The sequence below is a fragment of the Pteropus vampyrus genome, unplaced genomic scaffold, assembly GCF_000151845.1.
Source record: "Pteropus vampyrus isolate Shadow unplaced genomic scaffold, Pvam_2.0 Scaffold76, whole genome shotgun sequence".
NCBI classification, from domain to species: Eukaryota; Metazoa; Chordata; class Mammalia; order Chiroptera; family Pteropodidae; genus Pteropus; species Pteropus vampyrus.
Genome location: NW_011888857.1, coordinates 1,074,184 through 1,101,230, shown reverse-complemented (window position 1 = coordinate 1,101,230; position 27,047 = coordinate 1,074,184). Strand labels below are relative to the sequence as shown.

Below are 27,047 nucleotides of genomic sequence, written 5' to 3'. Positions count from 1 at the left end.
GTTATGGTTGCAGCATTAAAAGAAAATCTGACCTTACACAGAAAAAGTTGGAAAAGGGAGGACTGTTTTAATAGCCTTTTCATATAATTGTGGATATTCTTTTTAGATATGTACTGAAACTTGACAAGTAATAGTTTCATAAATATTAATTGCAATGTGGAATCAAAAACTATATTAATGAATTTTTTCAGGCTATGCTACGCTAACAGTCATTGGTTTATCTTGCACTTTATAATGGGTCTTTTTTCCTTTCAAGATACTGAAGTATTATTCTTTGGTCATTTGGATAGTATTGGTTCACTGAGTTATGTAGATCTTCCAAATATTTACACATTTTATTATATAATATAAAAAATCACACTGGTTAATATCAGTCACCATCCACAGTGTTGTATGTGTTGCTGGGTTATTTGTATCATTAATTAGTTTTCTATTGTAAGAATATACCACAATTTCTTTATCTTTTCATCTACTGATGGACATTTGAATTGTTTCCAGATTGAAGCTGTTATGAATAAAGCCACTGTGACAATAATGTATAAGTCTTTGTGCAAATATGTATTTTCACCTCTCTGGGAATCACATCTCTCCAAAACTTTTCATTTTCAGTCTTTTTTATTTTAGCCATTGTAGTCCATGCAAAATATGACATTGTGATAATTTGCATTTCCTTGATAACTAATAATGTTGATCATCTTTTCATGTGCTTATTGGCTATTTGCATATCTTTTGTCTAAGTCTTTTGGCCATTTTTTTTTTTAATTGTCTCATCGTTATCAAGTTTTGATTTTTCTTATATATTTTAGGTACAACTTCGCAATGATTTTCTTCTAGTTTGTGAGTTGTCTTTTCTCTTTTCTTAACAGTATCTGAAGTTTTTAATTTTGATGAAGTTTAATATATCTATTTTTTTAATAGTTGTTTCTCTTCCCCACTCCTCCCATTTTGCAAATCTTTGCTCTAAGGTCTTTTTCTTGTGTTTTCTTCTAAAACTTTCATAGTTTTATATTTTACTAATGGATCAATGCATTCTGATTTGAATTTTTATGCTTTAGTTAGTGTTCTCAAACACCTTTTGCCTTATTAATTAACATCCTAATTATACGTTAACATACTTTACATTCACTAGTTCTCTTTTTATGATACTACTATTTACCAAAGTACATATTGTCCACCTCAAACATATGATTTCATATAATTCTATATATCTAATACATTGTGGTCTCCACAAAGGCAGGGACACATATTTATAATTTTCCTTTTAGCTTGTTTAGGGTTATAAATTACTAAATGCAATAAAGTATAAAAATTCCTAGCACAGTACCTAGTCTTTTTCTATATGTTCAATAAATGTTAATAAAAAGAATATTGCTTCTTACTTGGAAAATTATTTCTAATACCCAATTGTTGAAACTACCTGATTATTTATTTAAATTTATATGATTTTAGTATCTTTATTCTAATATTCCCAACCCCTATCTATAAATGGCAAATTTATTAAAATGTCATTTACTTACATTAATTATATACAATATATTTCAAGTTTTATGACTGAAGGGTTTGACATAAAGAAATGAATTTTAACTCCTTGTCTATAATAGTTGTAAGTGGATAACTCAGTATCCCTTTAAGGGATTTTCACATACTGTGCTTCAACCTAACTTATTATTATGAGTTTAGAGTCATACAAATATTATAAGGAAGCTCCTTTCTCTAATCATCTTAGACATTGTACACATCCTTATATTATTTGCATTGTTAATAATGTTGTCATTATAAAGTTAATACTTTAATAATAGTTTGGTTAAATTTAATGAGATTCTTGATTAAGGTGATGCGTAAACCTAGAACAGATACCAGTGAAAATACTAGAACTCGTATTACAACTACATGTATGCTATTACTACAGATATTTGTCAGGCACACACTACATGCCAAGTATGATACAAGTATTATGTCTTTGCATCTTCACCACAACCTTTACCTCTGTTTTCACAAGCTCACACAGCTAATAGTGGCAGAGCCAGTCATCTTCTAACTCATCTTTCCCTGACTCCAAACCTCCCACCACCTTCACTGGGAGGTTATATAGTTTCCCTAATCATCACAAAAACTCTGCAAGTTAGGTGTGATGCCAATTGCAAAGAAGATTAAACTCTAGTGATTCTCCAAAGTCACACATCTATTACACATTTAAAGCTAGTATTCAAGCTCATATCTGTTTAACTAAAAATTAGACCCTTTCCTCTCTGTTACACTACATCTTTATGTGTCTCGAGTTATTAACTACCTGTGATAGCAGTTAACTTTACATTAGAGAAAAAAGTTCTAGGCTAACATCGACATTATTCAGTGTTTTTAGCACCACACTTTAACCACCTGAGCTAACAGGCCAGTTGTTACTCAGTATTTTTAAAGAGAAAACAATGGTTGTAAAATCTTGGACAAATTAGTACCTGTGAGAGATTAAGCAAAAAGTTATATTCTAGACAGGGGAGGATAAAAAAGATGGAAGCTTTTTTTTTTTTTTTCCATGTACAATTGTAAAGCAAAGAAAAACAGTTAAAAAATAAATACATGTATACATGTAATTTTTTATGTATTCCAAAAAAAAAAGAAAAAGTGAAAAATTTTTCAAAAACCATTTTGGTAGTGATCATCTTTATTATTTAGAGAAGATATTCCTAATCTATTGTGAATGTTTGTGACAGTGACTCCTCTAGCCTCTGAGTAAGGAGTACAGCAGTAATACTATCAAATGACCTCAAATCACCCTAGCTACACCAGCTATTAAATAATGATTGAGTGGTAAGATGGACTGGATGTCTGAACATTAAGCAATGTGTAGATTTTGGTACTTTGCTGATATATTTAAATCTTTGTATAACTACAATAGATATAGTTTAAAATACCAGTAAAAAGACTACTTTGAAATGGAAATAGAAAAACATAGGATCAGACTTTGGTGAGGGTTATACAAAAGTCTCTTCTCTAGACAGTTTTGCCTAGTTATAGTAGTCTTCTTGCCCTAATATTAGTTGAGCTATAAAAAAGCAAATAAATTATTTCCTTGCTTTTTGAACATAACACCTGACCATGTATTTGTTTTGTATATCAAAATATTTAGGAGAAAATGTAAAACTTAATAGTTTGCTTAAACCAGTCTGATATAAATAGGGGATAAAACTCTTAATAACTCTGAAAGACTGGCAAGGAAAATCACCATGTTTAGGCTAAGGAAAGAATAAGAACTAGGAGCAGTATGTTTACAAAGCTTATCAAAGACCTATGAATACACAGAACCAGGGGACTGTGAATTTATTTAGTCAAAACTTACATAGTGATGTCTATGGGCCAGTTGCAGTCCTACGATCTTTTCAAATATTAACTCATTTAATCCTCATAATAACCCTACATGGTTGATGCTATCATTATCTCCATTTTACAGATGAGGAAATAAGGGACAAAAAATTTAAGTGACTTTCCCAAGATCACACAGCTAGTTGAATGGCAGGATTGAGACCTAAGCAATCTCCCTCTAATTATACTCTTAACCACCATGCTACACTGCTTATTCTATGGGAATTCTAAAATCTGGTCAAAATTAAGAAACAGACTGTTTCTGAATGCAAAGTAATATTCATCATAATCAACGATAGAAAGATCCTGGGCTTTTGGAGGCAGATAAACCCAATCAGTTATTTGGTCTTAGTCAAGTGTTAACTCTCTGAGCCTCAGTTTCTTCATCTATAAAAATGGGGCAAAGAATATCCAATTGAGAGGATTAGCAGTGACATGGGCTGACACAGTGCTGACACATAGTAGGCACTCAATATATGTTAACAATTGTCATCTTCACTATTATCACTTAAACAGACCTCCAAAACTGAGAATTTATAGAGATCAGGCTACAAAAAATAAGATGTACCAGTCCATTGAAGCATAAGAAATTTTTAGCTTTCTGACTCATTCTATGAAAGACACTGACAGGGTCTTCTCAGGTTAGTCCTGAGACAGACCAGCAGGCCTGGGTGAAGTCAGATGGCCATCCAAGTCTTTTTTTTTTTTTAAGGCAAGGCAACCCTTAGTTGACCTCACAGATTGCAAGGACCTTGTCAGCTTACAATCCCTTATTTTTTTATTTTTTATGCCTACAGCACCTGGTCTTTCGAGGTGGTCTCCCAACCAAGTACTAACCAGGCTCGACCCTGCTTAGCTTCTGAGATCAAACGGGATTGGGCTTGTTCAGGGTGGCATGGCCGTAGACCATCCAAGTCTTAATAATATCACACCATATTGTAGCATGACTCTTTAACATCATATATCAACTTCCCGTCCACTATAACCAGTGCTATTTGTGCAGACCCTTAAGTCAGAATTTAAATAGTGACTGAATGACTAAGTATAATTTAACTTATTTATTCAACAAATATTTATTGCAGGCACTGTTCTAGGCACCCATGAGGATATAGTAGTGAACAAGACAAGCAACGCCCCTATTCCTGTGGAGGTTTTTCAACAATGTGGATGGGGCAGAAAATTAATATATGTAGGTATTTGCACACTTGAGCTTGGAATTTGATAGTAAAGTAGTTTTCTGGCAGGAAAAAGAAATGTAGTTTGATATCCTTGGAAATTTCATCATATAATTAAACATCTGTACATAATAGAATTGTGATACTTTTATTTGAATATGTTATATAAAGTTACACTAGATTAAATGTTATATGAAATATCTATATCTCTTAGATTGGTGTAACAGCCAATTGGTGTTCTTACTTTAGTTATTAGCATTCTGTCAGACTTGTACAGTAATGATTAGTTACCCTTTATTATACTTTTGGCATGCTTCCCATGTTTAATTTCATTGTAGAAAAGGGACACATAGTTAAGGAAATTGCAAACAGGGTAAAAAGTTAAAATAGGTAAAATAATGACAGATTCAAAACTGACTTAAACTTACTGTTATAACAAGACTTTTGCAAGTAGAATGAGAAAGAATTATTTTTAAATATTTGCATTTGAAATATTTTGTGTTCAGCCTCACAACTTTGAACTTAAATTTTTTTATTTCCTTTAAATTAAAGATTATCTCTATAACAGCACAGGAAAAAATAAGCATCTATATAAACAAATGTGTAAAAATAAATTCTAAATATCTGTTACGGAAACACTAAAATTAGACATCAAATATATACATTATGTCTTAAAAATATGTATAGTCCTAAACAATTTTCCCTGTGAAGTAGTAGTATTCCTCATCTTGTTTCTTTCTAGAATATAGTTTTAGTATCTGCACAAAGACATTGTATTGAAAATGAATGTGAAAATGGCCAAGTTAAATACAGACTTTGTTACATGCTGAACTATGGAGTAAAGTGTCATTAGAAGGAGCAGAACTACGGATGGCTCCCCTATATTCCAGCATTACTCAGTTCCCAGATCCCTGCTGTGTAGTTGTTCCACTCGCCAAGAAGCCTGTTAAAGAGCCCCCAAGAGCATGTGTACAGCCCTCCATGTTAATAGTTAATTGGTGAGGATGGCAAGATGAGAGGACAGCCGAACATGTGGTCTCTCAGACTCAAGCAGTAGACAGACCTTTAGTTATAATAACAACAGCTGCTCACATTCTCACAACTCAACTGTTCAAAACTCCGTTGTCAAGTGAAGGTTGTCGATTGGGGAAAAAAAGGAAAGATTACATCCAAGAAAAATAACTAAAAACCTACCTTGAAACTCTTACTACATATTATCTTAAGTATAAGATTATTTCTGCTTTTTAAAACTTAAGTATAAATTACCACATTAAAGGTTGTTATATTTCAGCAACACTGAACATTCTGTTGCTTTTTTCCCGTTTGCTGTTGTAAACAGAAATGTTTACGTACTCTTTGAAACTTCTTTTTTCTATTACAGTCAACATTCAGTTTTGGTTTCAGGTATATAACACAGTGATTGGACGTTTATATAACTTACAAAGTGATAGAGGATATTATGCTAAATGAAGTAAGTCAGAGAAAGACAAATACCTTTGAAACTTTTTAATGACAATTTTTTTTGCAAAGTGATAACTTTGAAGCAGTTACAATAGGATACGGTTTGATTTCCAATTCTAGCAAGATATGAAACTTTAATATTTTTTGGTTTTATAAATGGGAACTGGCTTACTATTAGTGAAATTTGTCATCCAAATTTGTCACCCAAATTTCACTAATAGTAAGCCAGTTCCCATTTATAAATTATACAAATATTTTATGCCTCTTAAATTAATTTTGTTTTCAATTCCCAGCGAAGTTGTGTTCTTGGGGAAAAATGGTAACTGATAACATTCTTTTTGGAAATAAAAACTTAGTTTCATGATATCATGGTGAGGCAATAGGAAAATAAATTTCCCTAGCTTATGCATTTTATTTATACAATCTATAAAGGGTCATTCTTATTTGTATTTTTATTGATAAAAGTACCCTTACCTGAAATTGTCAGGAAATATTGAAGCATTTAGAATTATGTTAAAACAAGGAAAGATTTTTTTCATATATACCTTTCTTATAACTATCAGAAAGAAAATTTACTTTTTATAATTGCTAATCTAGTCAAGCTGTCATAATCTACACTTTTAAAAAATTTTAAACACAACAACCTAATAATACAGGAATAAAAACTTCTTTGACATTATTGATAATAAAGTATGAAATAACATTTTTTCATTCTAGAATAATTCTAAGTATTGCCAGCATTAAATGTATTTGCTTACAGAACATTTGTTGGTAAACTATTTAAACTTTCTTTTATTTAGAAAAGATTACAGATTTGAAACTGGCCTGTAACATATTTTTATTGGCTATCATTGGCACTTGCTCAATTAATAGTTTTATTAAGTTTTTATCTATAACTAATGTTTTCCAACAATTTTATCCGTGGAATTTTTTCCAAGCTATCTCATTGAAGAAAACTATTACTGGCATGTTAGCTTATACCAAGGAAAATTACTTTTCTGAAGAAAAGCAAGAAGAAAGCGCCTTGTTATAATGTCTCTTGAAAATTGAATTAGGTTTTATTTAGTGTGTTAATTTATGTACAGTATTTTCAAATTAATCTTCTACAATATTAATGTATTATAGCTTTGAACCTGCTGAAGTGAGTGATACAGTATGTTTCAATGTAAAGAAATTCAGAACAAATCTTTTCACATCCATAAACTTTTGTGTTCATGCTGAGTATTTTAGCAGCTAAACTATAAGTTAAGCAATAGACTGCTTTAGAACTAACCACTAATATGAGATTATGAAATGTGGACTCCAGTGGCCTTGTGAATTTCTCTCAGTGTGAAATCTTTTATTCTTAAAACAAGAACTAAGAATAATTGCATGGTGAAGGAACAACGGGCTTTTGTGAGTTTATGACTAAAAATTTTGGAAAATATATTTAATGTAATTGTTGATATGAGCATATTTATAGGAAAGCATAATACCACCTTCTGTCATATAACAATCTATTTAAGTGGTCTTTTAAATATACTTTATTAAAGAGAATATTTAAGAATGACAATTACAGATTTAATCTCTTGATCATAACTATCAATTACGAAAGGATAAAATCAAATATTCTGGCTGTCAATTTTTTACAAATTCCTTAATCAAGATATTCTAAACTGAAAATCTGCCTTTAATTTTTCTAGATCTTCTCAGCTACTCTGAAATAGATTATAAGAAATGAACATTTGTAAAATTTAAAAAAAGCAGTTTTTTAAAAAAAAGAGCTGAATCATATTAAACCCATATTAACTTTACACTATATTTGTCAAATTCCAGTCTTTGAAAACTTACTAATTTCATATGAGTCTGATGAGTTGTAAACAGAATCTGTTTTTCTTTACAATAACAAATAGCGTAACCCTGTTTCAACTTATAGCTCCACTTTTTCTTTTTTTCTCTTTCACATTGCACATGCTGGTATCTGATTGATTTTTTAAATCTAATCTTAGTTTGTGTGCATTATATATATGTATTTAATTTACTTTCTTCATCAAGGAGATTTGAAACTTTTTACATAAACTCAAAATTATGTATAAGTTTCTGTCTATGTAGAGCATTAGTAACAGTGTATGTACCATTTTATCTTATTGTAAATATTCGTATTAAATAAGAGCAGGACATTTTAAATTGTCAACATGATAAATTTGCATCTTTAAAAGAAAAAAAATTACCGTTTTGAAACCTTTTGTTATATTTAATCTAACCAAAGCATATTCAGTAAGCCATAAAAAGAAAAATAATTTTTGTTTTAAATGTGTTTGCTCTCTCTAAAATAATTTTGTGGCGTTATAGTTCATATTGCATGTCATACTGTAGTTCTTCGGTGGTCATTAAAGTACTACTTAGAGCCAAAATTTTCAAATGTATCAATGATAGAAATGGAGAAATGTCTCATCACTGTATGGAGATTGAGTCATCTGTTTGGACATATGGAATCTTTGGCTGCTGGACGGCATAATCTTTATAATGCCCAGTGTCCAGGCATGGACGCAAATGTTCTGGGAGCAAAAGCAGGCAGGGATCTCTGTGTTCAGTCCACTAGAACATGGTAGAAGAAAAAAGGAGAAAGAATCTTTGACATTTTTATAATGGGCCATCCTGTACTACATCACTTTTTGTATACTGAAAAGAAGTACAAGTTTTTAATTTTGCATTTATTTTACAAATAAAATTACTAAGCTCTTTATCTTTGGTGTTACAAGCTATCTGAAAAATACCTATGAGCAAATGTAAGTTTTGAATTACTCCTATTTATATACTTGAATGCATACCTTCCCTTGAAGAAAGATTCTTCAAAAAAAAAGATGATACTTATTTTTTAGTGTTGAAACAAAACATGCTCGTGACTAGTTATAGTTCAACGTTGTTTAAGTACCAGGTCATATATTATATCCTAACATTATGTTTTAGCCCTTTGCTATTAATTACATTATTATTATATAAGGATTTCCTGCTTCTTTAATGTTTTCGCACTCTACGTAGTTAATCTTTAATGTTTGAGAGGACGGGGGTGGGGGGTGGGGGGGAAATTAAATTAGCCTTGTAACCTCTTTCTCTCCCAGGCTGGTGATGGAAAATAAAAGCTCTTAGCCACAAAATGTAACACTTAGAATTAATATTTAATTAGACTAGCAAATTGTACACTGTGGCTGAAAGCTTCCAAAGAGTTGTTAGTGCCACAATTGACCTACAGGTTTAATAATAACTCACTTCTAGAAGCAAGTGCCAATTCAGCATAGTAGAGCCACTGTAAGAAAGTCCTGAGAGATTAAAATCAGCAAACCAAATGGCAGGCAGGGATTCCTGGGATGGAGCCTTCTGGAAAGCTGGGAGCTGGAATAGCTTTTAAGCCAGGATTCAGATGAGAACAGTGGGTGAAAAAGCTGATCCCTCCTGTTCTGGGAGCTTCTGGTTGTAGTCCAAAATCTTAGAACAGATTTTTACTAAATGTTTTTGCTGCAGCTATTAACTTACATTGAAAACCAAATATTGAATAATGTTTCTGTAAAATTTAACAAATTTTTGTGTAAATGTCAGTTCTTAATTTCTTACATATTAGTACATAATATCTGTAAACTCAGATCATTAGATTATCAGATAGGTTTGGCGCTGTACATCTATGCTGTTTTGCTGTGACATGCTGTTTCCTTGTTCCCTGTATAGTTGATTTATATGGTTCATTTCTATATTATTTCATTACGGGGCATTATGCAGAGCCCAAGAAAGAGATTATGAAGTCTTTAGCCCAAGAGTTTTTTGTCTTCGTGAAGAGGTATATATTGACAAACATAATTCAAAGGCATTTTTAATTTTTGAAAGCCTTATATTATAAGAGCAATGCTACATTTGCTTATTTTTATGATGCAATTTAATTACAAGATAAATAATTGGACCTCCTCACCAGGATCTTTATATTTCTGACAAATTAATCTGATGAAAATTAGGATGCCACAAGTTTGGAAATGTACAAACATAGGACAACCAGCTGAAGAAAGAACACCTTACATAATTTATTGGTTATATCTTAAATAATTAAAGATAAGCTAGGCATTAGTTAAAAATTCGAGCAGGTGAGAACCTTGCCAGCAGAGGGAGTAGTCCTGTCTTCCATCAGGTTCCCATCATTTTCCCACCTGCCTCTGCTTTTTTCCCAGCCAGTCTCCCATCTGGACCTGGCTCTGTCAGCCTGCTCCTGATGACAGGCTATAATTTTATACTCAATATGGGATTATTCTAAGCTGATTTTAAACTTTAGTATCTTTAACCTACCACTGCATCATAAACATCAGCTAGATGCTCTGTTTGATATTTGAATATTAGCAATTGTTTTTCCAGGCAGGATGTGAGCTTTTGGACATCTGTGAATTGCATTTTAATGGTTTCAAGAATAAAGTAGTAAGCGATAAATTTCTAATTTAGGTTGTTATCCATAAAACATTTTAAGCAAAAATATAATCTATATGAATAATTTCTATAATGTAAAAATAGATTATGTATAGTTTATGAAAAATGCCTAAAATTATTTTAAATAGTAAACCATTATTCTGTTCAGCCTATTCATTACAGTATTTTGTTCACCCCCTTTATGAGTTTTCAGAATATGTAAGATTTTTTTTAATGTTTAATGGAGTAATTTACTGAAAAAGAAAACTGATATAAATAAATGTTCTGCAAAGCATATTGTATTTGAGGTCAGTGCAAATATAAATAACATTTCTGAAAATTATGTTCTTAAAAACAGTGCTTCAATTTTAAAGAACCAACATTTTCATACCAAAACTTAGAATACCAAGTATTTGATCAGTTAGAAAACACAAAAAAAAATTTGGCTCCATTGCTAGAAAAATTTGGCAACTTAACTCAGCAATTTATTTTGGCTTTGAAGTTAAGTATATTTACCATTAGTTCCTTTGTGGATATGTTTTTAGCATTAGAAAAAGGAACCAAAATGTGTTTGTTTTATGATTTCTCTATGTGGATATCAGTATATTATGCTACCAAGAGAGTGTTACAGTCAGGATTTTTTAAATTTATAAAAAGTTCCTGTATATTTTAAAATTAACTGTGTGTGACTGAATAAAGTTCAGTGTTAAATCTGGACAGATTTAATTAATACCTTCCTTAGGGTAGTAATAGTAGTAGTAGTATAAATATTTCTTAGTATAATTTTATTTGATAAATTATATTCTTTCTTAAAATATTATGAAGAGAATTATTTTCCGTACTATCAGTTTTTTGAAATAAAATTAAAATTTAATCCACAGAAGTAAGTGACAACTCCGGCAAAGGAAAAGGAAGGTTTGTAAAAAACTACAAACAATATAAACAATTTTATTATTTCATAGTCTTGATTTCTATAGGATAAAGACCTTAAGCATGGAAAAACAAATACCTCATTAAATACCTCTAGATTTATTCTTTTACCCAAGTTTATTTTTTTTATTACATTACAAAGAGATCATACTTCTAGTATGATCTTGTTTTTATGCATGTCGTTTTTCAGAAAAATGTTATAACTTGAGTTGTTGAGTACACACACACATACATCATGTCATGTAGTAGAGTCGAACATAAAGCAACTTAAATATTTCTTTAATTTTTCAACATTAGCTTAATAGTGCTTTTATACTATGTAGTCCCAAATCTGAAGTGATCTGATGTTTGTCCTCTACTCTTCATATTTGTTTGGTGTCTTTCCTATTTGAATAACCCAAGAACTAACTCTTATTTGAGGCATTGCATAAACGCTTTATGTCAATTGGTTTATTCCTTTCAAGCTTCTCGATAATAGAGTGATTGGTTAATTACCTTTTAATTCTCTTGTTAAATTTTTTCCAGGAAATATATTTTGTATTGGTACAAACTATATTTTTTATATTGTTGAGATAATTAGGTTTAAGAAAGTTCAGGATTTGAGGTATTCTCATTGTTACTTGGTTACTCTAAATAGGTATCTGAACTATTTATATTAAAAAGCAGAGGGAACTTTATTTGGCAGTAGTTGAATTTTTATCTCTTAACAAAGTTTATAGTTTTGGTTTTATGAGCTTTGAATTAGAAGGGAGCATTAAATTAATCTTCCTTTATTTAAAGTCCATCTAATGGATTTGGTGTATACTAATAAAAAGAGGTTACCATTCTATAAAAGCAAACAGGAAATATTCTATGAAACCAAACAAGGAACAATCAAAACAAAAACCCAAGTTTTTTTGTGAAATTGGAGTATGAAGGTATACAACTGGACAATTCGGTTAGCTCTTTTGTTTGCAACAGCATTTGATAAAATTTAAACTTAAATAATTAATTAAGAAATTATACTGCAACAGAAAGTTTTAAGAGCCTTTTATGTAACTTAATACAATGCTATTTGAGACTGCCAGCAAACTCTTAAAACTCCTGGACACTGGCTCTCTTCTCTTCTGGCTTCCCTCCTAGTCATGTCTTGGCTACTATCCAGAGCTGACAACTTTCACCCAGGAGTGAAGGGATATTTGTCTAGTATAAGAAGGATTTTTGAGCCATCCTAGATTTTCACATCCAGATGGGCAAAGAGGAGGAGTGGCAGTATTGTTGTATATATTTGGGTGATGTCATTATGCCATGCATGCAGTATAATCATTAATTTACTCATACTGGTGAATCTTGAATGTCCTTATTCAAACGTTTCTTACTGGAAACTGTAATGTAACAACTTCAAAAGTAACGAAAAAAATTATGTTTAAATTTATGTTAGGTAATTGACAAACAAGTACCTTTACTTTTCCATTGTCAACTACATATACTGTAGGCCAAAGAGGTTTTATATCTTCGCTAATAACATAAAAACACTTAGAATCTGTTAGGATGAAAATGTGGAAGTTCCAGTGTCAAGGCCTCTGCTCAGATCATTATGTTAAATAAAGCTTTCTGAACACTGTGGGTTATATTATGGCAGTTTATTGTCCAAAGTGTGTTCCTCCTAAAGTGAATTGTAATCATTATTCTTTTAAGGATTTTTTTTAATGACCATTAATTTTAGATTCTTTCAAGTAAATTTATCTATCTTTATCTAAAAGACCAGTTAATATTTGTATTATGATTTGAAAGACCTTTGACTAGAGTGGTCTTTAAGGTTTGATCACATCGACAGACCATACTCTCTTTGAATCTTGGAGGTACAGAAGTAATCTGTAACACTATTTTAACTTTTTTAAAAAATATGTACATTTACATACCCAAAAATCTCATATACTTTTAGAAATAATTGGAAGATTATATGAGTTTTTACTTAAAACAAAGGTATCTCAGTCAGAAACTTAGATGGTGTGTAATTTCCAGTGCTTTCTATTTTACAGACATTTTTCAGACATCTTTACAACTTTCACAATTAATCAGTTTACCACATTACATAAATTATTTTTCAAAACTGTGCAGAAAAGAGGTCACTGTTAAAAATAACATTTTATGTTAATAGTATGATAAAAGTTTATTTTTATTCTAATACTTTATAAAAGCTTTTAAAATAAAATTTAGTTTGTCCTTAATATCAATGATGTAAACCTGTGGAACTTAGAAATATAATAAATGAAATATATGTATGAGTTTCTGAGATTTGAAATCTAGGTTATACACATCTTTTATATTTGCAATTCATTAGTTTTTTTCTCTGCAAAATAGAAATTACCTTAACTACAAACTACCTTAAACTACCTTAAAAAGACCTGTAATGTTAATAAATGTCACAAGGTGTTAAATGGGTTACCAGCAGATTTTAAGGTTACATTAAGGAAAGAAACCCTCTTTGAAATAAAGAAATGTCAAGTTGACCATTTAACTACACAGGATTTTGCTTATCTACCACTAGAGTAGAAAGCTAACCCCACTTTTAAACCTTACAGTTTCTATTATTCACAGAATTGAGAAAACCCTAATTTTTACCACTGAAATCCTACATATTTGAGTTCTAACAAAAATTGACGTTTATCATTTTAGAATCAGATATTTAGGTACAAAGGCTAGTTTTCTATTTATAGATAAAAGGAAATCTGACCTTTTTGATTAAGAAATATTGTCAGTAGCCTTTCTAAGTGCTTGTTCATCTGACGGTCCATGAAAAGAGTACTCGTCTCAGTTGAGTTTGTCCTAAAAATGAAATGATAAGAGCCTGCTGGTTGTTATCTAAGATTCTTCTTAATGGGAGAACCACATGGTTATTCTTCATCTCCCACTTGTTCTCACCCTCTACAACCAACCCAGCCACACCCCACCCCCACCCCAACATTGTTCAGTACTCAGCACAATGAATCATTTTCAAGTTGACTCATTGTGAACTGTCTCCCAGCTGTTGGAATGTCTGGCAGACATTTTTGTTTGGGTGAAGAATAACTGGCTGAAACCCAACCTGGATGAGTTTGATATAATGGTCTTTGGCTAAAGAAATATTGAGAGGAACATGTTTATGGCTTCTGAAGCCCCTGTTATTCCTGGAGTAGGACCATCCCCTGTGGCACAGAAATTAAAGTAAGGAATCAATCTGGATTATTTTCTCACCATTGAATGAAAAATTGCCTTAGAAAAAATAGGCATTTCCAAATTATCTTAGTTTTTCTATACTGGGTGCTCACGTGATGGAAAGTATTGAAGACAATGAAGAATAATTATTTTTACTGGTTCCTGTTAAGAGCACTGATTCAAAGGCTGAAACCATTCTTTATATAACACATATTTCTACTTATGGGTGAATTTCAAATACTGCATTAGGTGTGAGTTAACCAGTCATTTCAGCATAATGTTTAGTGACAGAAGCTATTTCGTATTTCATACCAAGTCAAGTAACATTGACCAGCCCTCTTTTATTTTTCTCTCTTATACCATCTTTACAAGAGGACTTAAGAAACAGAGGAATACCAGTAAGCTTAGTAATTAATCACTAATTTTCAGAAAGTAAACATTTTTTATTATATTTGGACTTTTCTCTAATGGGACATAACATCAGACTAGTAAGTTTTCTTGACTGTTTTACATTTTTCATCCTTTTTTTAAAGATTAATTTTAAACTAGTGGGCATTACCTGAATATAAAATGGGAGTTTTGAAATTATAAAATTTTACAAAATTTTTTTCAACTTACCTAGATCTTCAAAACAAAATATTTTCTAAAATGTTTTAGCATATAAACCAATTTTCTGACCTACCATCCTGTCAGGGACTAAAAGGAATACTGAATTTCCATTAAATAAAATAACTCAAGAAAATCTACAAAATTATTTAATGATTGTATTTTAAGCCATGAAATTCTGATATTTTAGAACTTTTAGTACTTTAAAATGTGACTTTTTAAAGATGTACTGTTTAGCAATATTTTTGGTTCATATCAGATTGTGTTGGGAAGTAAAGGATAGGCTGGCTACCAGTTTCGTGCTAGTTACCTACCATCTTTTCTTTGCCTTTATCGTTACCCCAGAACCAAATAGCGGCATCTGGAAAGGGAAAACAGTAGACTCCAGAGCTAGCCAGTCTGCAGCCTCTTAGCTGGACCCTTCCTTGTTTCTAATATAGTATAGAGGACCTCAGCTGTTACAGGGCTGAGACCTGGTCCCAGTTGACAGATGGCGGTGCGACCTTGCCTTACACATTTTACTGTACTATCTACTCCAGAATCCTGGTGTCTATCAGATTTTCTAATGGCCAATGGGCAAAGTAATTTGAAAAATAATAGCATATGAGCATAAAAGTACCTTGCCCCTTAAGACAAAGAAAAATAATTATATTTTCTACTAAAACTAAGGTATGTCCCCTCAGCTCTTCAAATTAAAAAAGCATACCTATGTGGGTTAGAATTTTCAATTAAGGGCATATTTTCATCCAATTTTTGGCCTGTGGTAGCTTTAACTTTTAAGTCATTTCTCTCACTGTGTTGATGGTCTGTTTCTTCTACAATTTGTCATTGAGACGGCATTATGGCACTGTATAGATGCTATATTTTTAAATATAACATGAGTGTTTTTGTTTACTTGTTTTATAGAATAAAGCAATTATTGCTCGGATTACCAACTTGTCAGATACAGTAGTTCATCTGGAGTCGTTTATTGGTTCTGAGAGAGAAACCAACCCATTATATAAGGATTATCACGGTAAGCAGCACCTTTGAGGAGAGCATGTCCCAGTTGCTTCTAGATTACCTGGAAGCATCTTGTCCAGTCATAATATCTACTGCCGAGTAGCATGAATTTTATTTTATAATATATCAGTTAAATGTTTTCTATTCCTGGCAAGTCTTCCATGGCAACTTGTCACCAAAGTACATTAAGACTATAGACTATGGTAACTGTCTGAAAGAGTCACACCCAAGTAAAAAGTCATGGCTCAGTCAGATGTACATTTTGTTGTCCAAGTGGCCTAAAGTTGCCATGAAAATGTCGTACTTATTAGCCATGTTGAAATAAATATAGTAATTTTAATAACAACATATAACAGTTTATAGTTTACAAAGTTTAGCTGTATGATAAATTAAAAATAAAATTTATGCTATATTATCCTAGTCCTAGTCAAGCGCCTTTCAGAAAGTAAACATCTATGATTATATTTGGACTTTTCTCAGTCTACTCATTTTGTTGTTAGGTTGAGTTTTGAACAAATTTTAAAATATCACCACAATAGTATAAACACAGGTCAGTTAATCGGGCTTTTTAGCTTATATTTTTTGAAGCTTTTAACAGTATTTCAGTCTTTTGGTTAATTTGAGGATTTTTTATAAAGGTTCTTACATAAAACTATTGCAATAGAAAAGGTAATTATGTATATCTGAGCTCTAAACTGAATATAGAATATGATGAATAATAGATTTTTGCCTGTTTACTTTTTCTGAGTAAATATTAATGATTAATGCTATTATTATCGTGGAACTACTATACTGACGTGAAAACCTCTATTCTGAACACTGAGTAGCTTTTTTGAAGCCTGTTACAAGATTGTATAAGATTGTGATTGTAGGACTGTGGCAATTTCTAGAGTCTGCAAAAAAAAGATAATAAGATAGTTTACATGATAATTGCCACTACTTTGAGAGTCAGCATACAACCTTTAAAAAATAATATAGCACAATCTAACTATTGAGTATTGTTTAAGAGCCTATAAAATCATAAGCTGTGAACAAAAGCTACATAAAATAATTTGCCTCATGATCATTTCCTTGCTAAGTGTGCATATGATATATGCCCAGATCGACCCTATATACAATTCTTTTAATATATTATTGTCATTATCATAGGAAGAGAGCTATTGAGATTAAACGATTTATTTTTTTAATTGAGCTATAATCGACATGTAACGTTGTATTAGCTCTAGGTAAACAACAACATAATGATTTGAGAGATATATATATTAAGAAATGATTACCACAATAAGTTTAATTAACAGTCATCACCACATACAGTAACAAATCTGTTTTCTTGTGACGGGAACTTGTAAGATTCACTCTCTTAGCAACTTTCAAATATACAATACAGTATTATTAACTATAGTCACCAGGCTGTACATTATATCCCCAGGACTTACAACTGGATAAACTATTTCTTTAACTTATTATTATTTCTTTCTTCTTTTCAAAACAACTCAAGTTAACTATTACCATAATAAATTATATCAGTATAATTTTGTAAGTATTATGACCTTGTAAATTTAGTAAAATATTTTTTTGAGAATTTTTATAAGTGTTTATTGGTGATAAACTGATGACATTTTTTGAGGAACAAGATATCAAATGCTCCTACTTTATGTTCTAAAAAATTAATTTGATTACAACATTTTAAGGATTGAAAGGTTATAATTTTTGTACTGAAATCTCTGAGTGGATAAATTATTCTCCACAGATTAATAGGTGGTTCTGGTGACCAATTAAGTTTCTATTAATAAGGACCTGATGAATCATTCATTCATTCTATAAGGCCTTCTGATTTAATAGTTAGCTAAACAAGCACATGCAGGGTTAAAATGAGAAATGTGCAAATGAAAGTATGGTGTTCTTATTTCTAAAATATTTTACTAAATAGCTCCACATGACATTTTTAATTTGTATCTGAGAGCTGTTTTCTTAATAATACCTTTTGCATTCTTTTAAGTTTAAAAAAGTAAGTCAAATATTTTAGTGAATTATTTTTGAAGGGACCATATCTAAACTTAAACACCTGGAGGTTTACCCTTTTAAGCTAAAACAAATACATATGTTGCTAAGCATTCAAGCACAGACAAAACTATATACTAGAGAAATAGTTCTATAGATAAAATTTATCTAATTTGTTCAAATCTGGATTTTTAGGGATCAGTGTCTTTGGATGGTGATTTTTAAATATGGACTGGGTCAGGCAGAGAGACGCACTGAAGAATCTTCCATTTCTTCATCTGTGGCAAATGACCCCTAGTTCAGTCAGAAACTGCATTAAGCTGCACAAAAGCCATCCAGTGCCCTTGTCAGAAAAAATTAGCAAGTGTTTCTACTGACAAGAGGCCAAAGCTCACGGTTTACCTAGCACTGTTACAAAGCTTATAGCAGCTACATAAAGGTCTAACATGCCACAGAAATGAGTGTCTTACGATGGCATAGGGGTTAATGTTTTGATCCTGGAGTGTTCTCTAAAATGTAGTTTTCTTCAATGGTTTGTTCAAGTCATTAATAAGGTACAAAATGAAATACTTTTCATTAGTGCTTCACTGGTTATCAGTAACCCATAAGCCTTGTTTTGCTGGCTGCTTACTGGTGCATTTAATAAAATAAAGATCACTCAGTGGTGCCGTGGGCAGCATGCAAGGTGATAGCCATATTTGCTTACTGTAAATACAAGAGAAAATCACACACAAACCGGCTGTAGTTTTGACAAGTATTAAGATCCCTCTTTACATCTGTACTTCTGTACCGAAGTGCAATTAGTTTTCCTCGCACAAGGATTTCTGTTTATCTTATTCTGCTTGATTACTTGAGTATAATCACACCATTTGCTTCATTGCTCCTGGTAGTAAGCTCCAGTTTTAAAGGGGAGGATGCCTGTGTGTAAATTTACAGGATTCTGCTCTAAGGCTCCTTAATTTATGCATCCAATGACAGCAGTTTTAATTTTTTTTCTTTTAATTTCATTTCCAAAAGGTTTGATTCATATACGGCAGATTCCTCGGCTTAATAACTTGATTTGTGATGTATCAGATGTCAAAGACTTAGCTTTTAAATTAAAAAGGAAGCTATTCACCATTGAGGTAAGAGAGAATTTTTATATTTTAGTTCAGTCTTGAGGTAAATAATAGCATCTCTGTGTGTGCGTGTGTGTGTGTGTGTGGTGTGTGTATATATTCTTTTACTTTAATGACATTCTTAGATGTTTCATGCTAAATATTTTTAAGTTATTTTGGTGTAACAAGATAATTTTTTTAGACTATCTTATTTTTTTTTTATTTTAATGGGATATTATTAGAGTATAGACAAAATGATTATGTCTTAAATGTCATTTAAAAGTAAGCTCCAAACTTACATGACGGGTATGACGTGCATATTTCCAAGGCTTTCAAAGGCATATTTAATTAAATGTTAATGAGCTGTGCTTATTTGTGTGTGGAATGTGAATGCTACCCACAATTGGGTATAACTAAAAACAGAGGATCCTTATCTGCATTCTAAAAGCAGTTTTTTACTAGTAGTGAAATCACCTTTCTGTTTTCCATGCTGAATAAAACAAAGTACTGTAATTTACATCAAATTTACATCAATGTCTTTAAGTAAATTTTCTACAAAACTTAAACTTTTTTTGTGACCTTTATGCAAGCAATAGTGACAGAAAGTGGTAGTACAAAAGATTTATTTCAACTTAATCTTGCTAAAGAGCAAATGAACATAGCACTATTAAGCAATTAGGGTTGATATATTTATTAACGAAATAAATGCTCAGAGAGAGATGGCTTTTGGGTGATGTGATAGTTATCAGTATAGTCAGTGCAATTTTTTTTTTAACAAAGACATAAAACAGCCAAGCAGCCCTGACAAACCATTTTGTTTAATCTCTTTTCAAATGAAAAGCTCTTAAGCAGGCCACTTGTCTTAACTGCTTGAAACCATAAAAAGAGAGAATTGCCACCAATAAATTAGCATATTTTTTACTTCATCACCAAATGATGGTCAATGTGGCTTGGCACTGCTTTGGTGTTTGGGACTTCACCCTTAAGTGACCACTTTGGCCCTTTTTTGACCCTCTGCCCTCTTTAGCTGGCCACTTGATAAGGTAACTTAATGGTTCTCTCTCTTTTTCTCTTTCCCCTCACATTTGCAAGTAGCACTAACCTATAAATCATTGTAAGGGCCCTATCCAGTGACAAATTAATGTGCCCTCCTCCTAATTAATGGTCATCAATGTCCTTAATTATCTAATCCTATTGAGAGCAGTTAATAGTTAATCAGGCAGCCAGTTCTTCAAGCAGGTCATCTCTGCAGGAGTGTTAGAAGTTTCTCATCTGGGGATACTCCCTTCAAAAGCCACTTAAAGCCAAAAGAAGGAGAGTGTAGAAATACTGATTCTTGAGCTAATTTGCTTTAGTTCTCTAGAGAAACCATTGAAATGGAACTCAACACTGTAATTGTTCAAACATTGTTTCAGTTTTTATGAGGGAATATTGAGAAATTTACCATAATGTGTGTAGTTATAGATATAAAGTTACAGTCCTAGTGTCTCAAAGAAAACATGCCTCACCTTTTAAGTTGATTTCCTTTTAAGTTGAATTTATATTTTAATGAAAGATATGGGTTTTTTTCCCTCCATGTGACACCTTTCTTATATACACACTATAAAATGAGTATTCTGAAAACCAGATCTAAGATATCATGTTTATCACCGTACAAACTAAGGAGATTCTCTAGTGAAAAAAATATTGCACCCAGAGAAAAAAGTATCCCAGGCTCTCTCTCTCTCTCTCATCTTCTCTCTCTTTTTCTCTCTCTCTCTCTCTCTCTTCTTCTCTCTCTCCTCTCTCTGTCTCTGTCTCTGTCTCTCTCTGTCTCTCTCTGTCTCTGTCTCTCTCTCTCTCTCTCTCTCTCACACACACACACACACACACACACACACACACACACACACACACACATTGGATCTTATTTTGGGGGTGAGGGGGTAAAAATAAAGGACTCACATAATGTCAACTAGGACCTCTCCTTTGAATAACTTTAGGCCCTAATAGCGGCTGTATTTTACCACTGGAGCTGATGAACATCATCAATTAACCACATAGGTTTCTGCACTATCTCTTCTCTTCTCTTCCTACTATTCTAAACTAAAAGAACCATTATAATTGGTCACCCTGTAGTTTAGAAGCAATATTTGAAAACAAAAAACAAATAGATGGTGGGTTGTTGTTTTTTTTAAGTTACTATTTCCACAGAGTCGATTTAAATCTTTTGCCGTTTTTGGGCTTATAACCTAAAAAATAAATTTTTTCATAGGAATACAAGTGACACAGATTCTAAGTAACTTATGCCATAAAATTCAATTTATAATTAGAAAGTACAAATTAAATAATCAAAGAAACCTAATAGAAGTACATATATGTATAACAGGATAAAAACATGTGGTTCACATAAGATTAAATGCTTAGACATAGCATTGTACATTAAAATATGCATATCCAAGCAGATAGCAAGTCTTTGCTGATATAGACACTGGAAACAAGAATTTCTTTATTGGGGTAAATATTATCTAGAAGTGGCAATGTTTTAATATATGTATAACAAATAAATGGTTTTTTTTAACTGCCTGATATTTAAAAAAATAAAATATACACTATACTAGTCTGTAAAGTCTTAGGGTATACCATACCAGGCATTGAATCTGTGTCTTACTTTCAGAAGGGAAATGTGGTTTAGCAGATAAAGCAGAAATAACTTTTCTGATTCCATACAGGTAGATTTGTTACATATTGGGATTTACTGTCATTTGCATGATCTCCAATGGTGGCATGATTGGAAACAAGGGCCAAAATAAATAGGCAAATACCTTTATCTCTATTTTTAGGGTAACTTTTCTTTGATTTGTTAAATCATAGTCCTTTTTATATATGAAAACTGAATATTTTTTCACTAACAGCCACCAACGGCCTCTAACAGGTAGAGCAACTTTAACCAGTAGTCTCTAATTTCTTTGAGTGATTTGGAGAAGACAGAATATTTTTCCTTCTTGGACTGTGTATTGGTATTGTCCAGATTCAAGTGGAAACATTTGTCTAATCACAGTAAATTTTTACTAATTCCTAGTATTCATCAAGTATAAAGCTATATAAATTAGCCCCTCTACAAAATCCATAGCAGAATCATATCTACAGTAATGACACTAAAATCCAGGTTAAAAGAAGTAGCTTTCCAATTCTTTGAAAATTGATAATATTTGTAAACTGTACATGGTAACTCTAGCATATTTGATTATCCATAATATACTACCTATTCCTTCACCTTACCACATAACCTCCATTCAGTCATAGCAGCCATTAATTAAGCCTTTATTGTGCACCAGACACTATACTAACTTATTATAGTTTTCATATAGTGATTAAATATTTTATAACAAAGATAACTAATTATAACTAAGATTCTATGATAATAGAATCAATATACAGAAACTATATCTTTTTCATCTTCGTATCAATCTCAAAACTAAAAACAGTTATATACTTAGTAGGTATAAAATCTTTGCTGAAATATATGTAATGTAGATCAATTATGAAGTTTTAAAAGTAGTCCAAATAATACAGCTATAAGTATTATATAAAGTCCACTGGTCCAATAATCTATTCTCAGTTAACTTCGGTAAGATGTATAACTTGGGCACATAGCTTTTCTTCCAAGCTAAAATAACTGCTTACACTTGCATTTTTTTTTTCAATTTTTGTAATTTTTGTTTCTGTAATGGTGCGATTATAATTAACCAACTTTTTCTTTATGTTTGTAATTATGATGTAATTATAATACATAAACAAGTAAGATTTGGTAGGATTTGAAATGTTGCTGCATTTAATTGGTGACATAGGAGCAGTATTTTACTTGAATTTAATATTATTTTGCTATTTTGATTTTGTATTTTTCAGTTTGATCATATTTTAATGTATTCTAGTAATCGAATTTTCTAATATAAATGATAATAGTGTATTATTACATTATTTACAAACTATATTAACAGTGTTTCTGCTTCGGAAATGGGACAGTTTTTCAGATCTAAGATTCAGTGTTTCTACATTCAAGTCAGAAAATATGGTTACTAGATTACACTGAACTATATAAAAGAGAAACACAGTTTGCTGCAAATTTTCAATGTAAGAATAAATGATGCGTATGTAGGCTTTAATTGATTCAAAACTAGTAATTATCATAAATAGTGTGTCTATATGTGTCTTGTATAGTAAATGAATTTTGAGAGTTCAGAAAATCAAAGTAAATCAGGTTCACTTAAGGTTATCTTGTCAAACTTTGCCCCTAATTTCAAAATGCAGGACCTCGATACCTCTCTAATCACTAAGAACTTTTTCTCAGAATAACACATTACCTGGTATATATTAAGTGACTATTATTTTTTATGTACTTACTTAGTAGATTCATTTCTAAGTATTAAGACCAGAATAGTAGACCATCAGTATAAATTAACTTTATAATAATAATAATAATATAATGTACTTGATATGATTCAGTAGAATTATTTGAAATTTTTACATATTGGAAAAGCCTAAACTCATGGAAACTACAAGTGTAACAGTCACTATGACACTGTTGGACAGTCTAGAGTGTTGTATGATATCTTTGGATCTAAGTTTCCTTACTTCCCTACGTTTTTTATCAACAGCCTCTTTAGTTTTTAAATGGGATGTGGAAGGGTGAATATATATTTACTATATCTAGAGGTAGAAGGGAAAATAGTTAACTTATTTGTCAGTTCACAATTATGTCACTGAAATAATATAATAGAAACATATATGTCAGGCTTGGGAGCATTATTAAGTTGTGGCATTGTGGACCATATAGCTCAATATACCTTTTCTTATAATGATGCCTTCCACAAATATTGGTTGGCATTTCAATTCCCAGATACACTGCAGTTAGCAAAAGAAAATTAAAGTAGAACATAGACATCTAAATATGGATGAAATCATTTGTCAAAAGTCAACTTAAATTAATATTCTTTAACAATAGAAATGTCAGTTTCCACATGTTTATACTTAATATATTCATTATATTACTACCCCAATATTTATACTTGAATTCCCAAGTGGTGTAGACCTACAGTAATGTCATATAGGTTTCACAGCATCTCCAGAAGTTGGTTTAATACTATGCTCTACATATTTCACGTGTCATAGTGAGCCTATCAAAAGTGCATACCACCTTAAGGGGAACACAGTTTTGAGACTCTGTCTAATCCTATTTCTTCCCACTTTGGAATCTTAATTAGAAGAGATAAAGAAAAAAAAAAACATCATTTAACTAAATTATTGTCTTGAATCTGTAGCAAAAGGTATAATCCGCAATTGGGCCAATTAGTGAACCCCATAGTTAGCTATGCTGCAGCGAACAATTTGATTAGATCTGACACCATCCTAGTTCCCACTGTTGTTTTGCCAGGTATGATGGTCAGACTTCAAAGAGCTTGAGGCATCAGCAGGGCAAGGTTTGGAGGCCAGCTTAGGTCCGGTTGTTAATCTCTCTGCTAAAACCACAGCAGCTCTCACACAAAACAAGCTTACACGACACAATCATGCGGTATTAAAGTTAGGGTTGAGTCATGCCAATTTGCCTTTGATTTTTTGATGATTGACCAAAGATGGCTACATGACTAGACACATGCTAAAAGTATACTGATTAGGTAAGTTCCCAAAATATTTGAACTATTTTTTTTAACTTCCTATATAAACGTTGTGAAAGCTTATTCCCTTTGATCAAACTTCCAAAGTAATAATACTGTATTGGGAGGAAAATGAGTATTTCTCACTGGCAGCCTGAATCCCAAACTTTTCACTTACCACTTTATAAAAGTTTGTCTTTACATTAATGATTCCTAAAGGAGAATGTAAAAGGAAATTGTTCCTAAGTGGTAAGCTTTTTAAAAACCTATTAAGTGCATTGAAAGAAAAAAAACATTTTTCCCTGAGTTTTTCTGAAATTTTTTAATAATTATTTTCCACTTAAATGTTGAGTAAAGTGCCCTTCCAGAATGTGATTGCATAAGTGTTCTTTTCTCTACATTCTGATTTGTTGGAATATTGCAGTAATTGTGACATGTTTCCATTCTGAGAAAAGCCTAAGGCTGCTTTAGTATTATTCCAAATGATTGAAGCTGCCATCTTGCTGACTTTCCCTTAGGCAGCATAAGGCCTGTTTGCTTTTGTGTTCATTTCACATGCTTCCTGTGAATTTGGCTGGCAGAACATCATTGCTGCATTTGGCAAGGAAGAGTAAATTCATGTTTGGCTATTATATGTCTTAAAGTTTCTGTATGGTCACCAGCACCTAAGATATTAAACTTATAATTCATTACATCAAAAGAATCCTATTTCTTGGAGAAATATTTGTAAATATGACATTTTGGCTGTGAGTTTTATATCAAAATGGACATTTTATAAATTGAACTTAGGTTCTAATATTTCACATCACACTAATTTTTATACTAGTTGAACTCATACTACATTTTACTCGGGAAATTTAAGGAAAGCATATATTTGGATAGCAAGATGATTGCATAAAGTAAAAGTCAAAGATTTAGAATCTTTCAAAATAGTCTTCGGTCCATGAGTCTCTCATAAAGATCCTGTGGTACCTGCAGTGCTCTAATCTCACCTTTCAGACCAGGATGGTACATCACTATCTAAGGATGCAAAGAGAAGTAGATCTCGTCTCCTTCTAAATTTTGCAGGTACTGACATTTCTGTATATTCTATGGCTCCAAGAAAATTAGATTGCAGTAGTCCAAGGATTTTCTTAAAGACTTTGTGGAACTACTGTAGCATACTTTACCCAGTTTACATGATTCTCCCTAAAACACTTCCTCCCACAATGTATTATGTATGATATCTAAAGAAGATTTTTAAAAAAGAGAAAATAAAAAATGGTGATAAATCTTGTCTGTCTCATTTCATCAGCTAGAAGGTAAGATATATTTTACTAATATATTCTCCAAGGTTCCTGAAGAGTAATAAATACAATACAGAGCTTAATAAATATGGTATCTATATTTGTGATGTGTGATATCATGTATGATATAGATAGTTTTAGGGATATTTTTGAACCCAGAACATCCTTTGCTCTTCCTCAGTGCCACTGCACAGCAGATGTCCAGAATGTTTATCCCTCTGATCCTTTTTTCATGGCTTTTTTTCATCATCGGAAGTAGATTCAGTATCTCAACCTCTTTCTTAGAGACATCTCCCCTGACTAGCCCATCTGAAGTACTAACTCAGTTGCTTGCTATTGTGTACTCTATTTTAATTCTCAGTATAACATTTATGTAGTACTATAGTTGTTAATCAGTTAATCTGTTTGTTTATTTTCCCAATCTCCCTTGCCTGTTGTAGCCTGTTGTAGCCTTCACAAGAGTAGAGACACAGACTGTCTTGTTCGTGGCTAAATCCTGAGCACATACAGTAGGTGTTCCTTTAATATTTAAGTTGTTAAAAGTATTATTTTTGAAGTAACTCATGTCTACCATAAGGGTATTTAAAAACATATATTAGATACCTCATTTGTTCTAGGCATTTATTGGATGCTTTCATATACATCATCATATTTAATTCTTATTTGATCCTCACAGACACCCTTGCCATAGGCATTACTACATGCATTTTAATGTAAGGAAATATAAGGAGTTATATAACCCTCCCAAAGTCGTAGAGCTGTGGTTAGAGCCAGGATTAAATCCAGATCTTCTGATTCCACATGCAGAATTACAATGGAAAGTGAACATGTTCAGGAGCTCTGTTAATTATTAATAAGAAAAAATAAAAAGTTTTTTTGAGTGTTTATGAGGGACCT

The 27,047-nt window shown here is 31.7% G+C and overlaps 1 protein-coding gene and 1 pseudogene across 3 annotated transcripts in view; one reads left to right on the top strand and one right to left on the bottom strand.

Moving 5' to 3' along the window:
* Positions 1-27,047, top strand: part of ELP4 (elongator acetyltransferase complex subunit 4) — a 198,019-nt gene that overhangs the window by 78,094 nt on the left and 92,878 nt on the right. For 2 of the 3 annotated variants that reach the window (XM_011362547.2, XM_023532061.1), the window contains exons 8-9: positions 16,038-16,146; positions 19,152-19,258. In XM_011362547.2, the coding sequence (XP_011360849.1) occupies positions 16,038-16,146; positions 19,152-19,258 (216 nt within the window). Of the gene's footprint in view, positions 1-16,037; positions 16,147-19,151; positions 19,259-26,590; positions 26,660-27,047 lie in introns of all 3 variants that reach the window. The other variant, XM_023532060.1, reaches the window with a different exon arrangement.
* Positions 4,149-4,267, bottom strand: LOC111741326 (annotated as a pseudogene).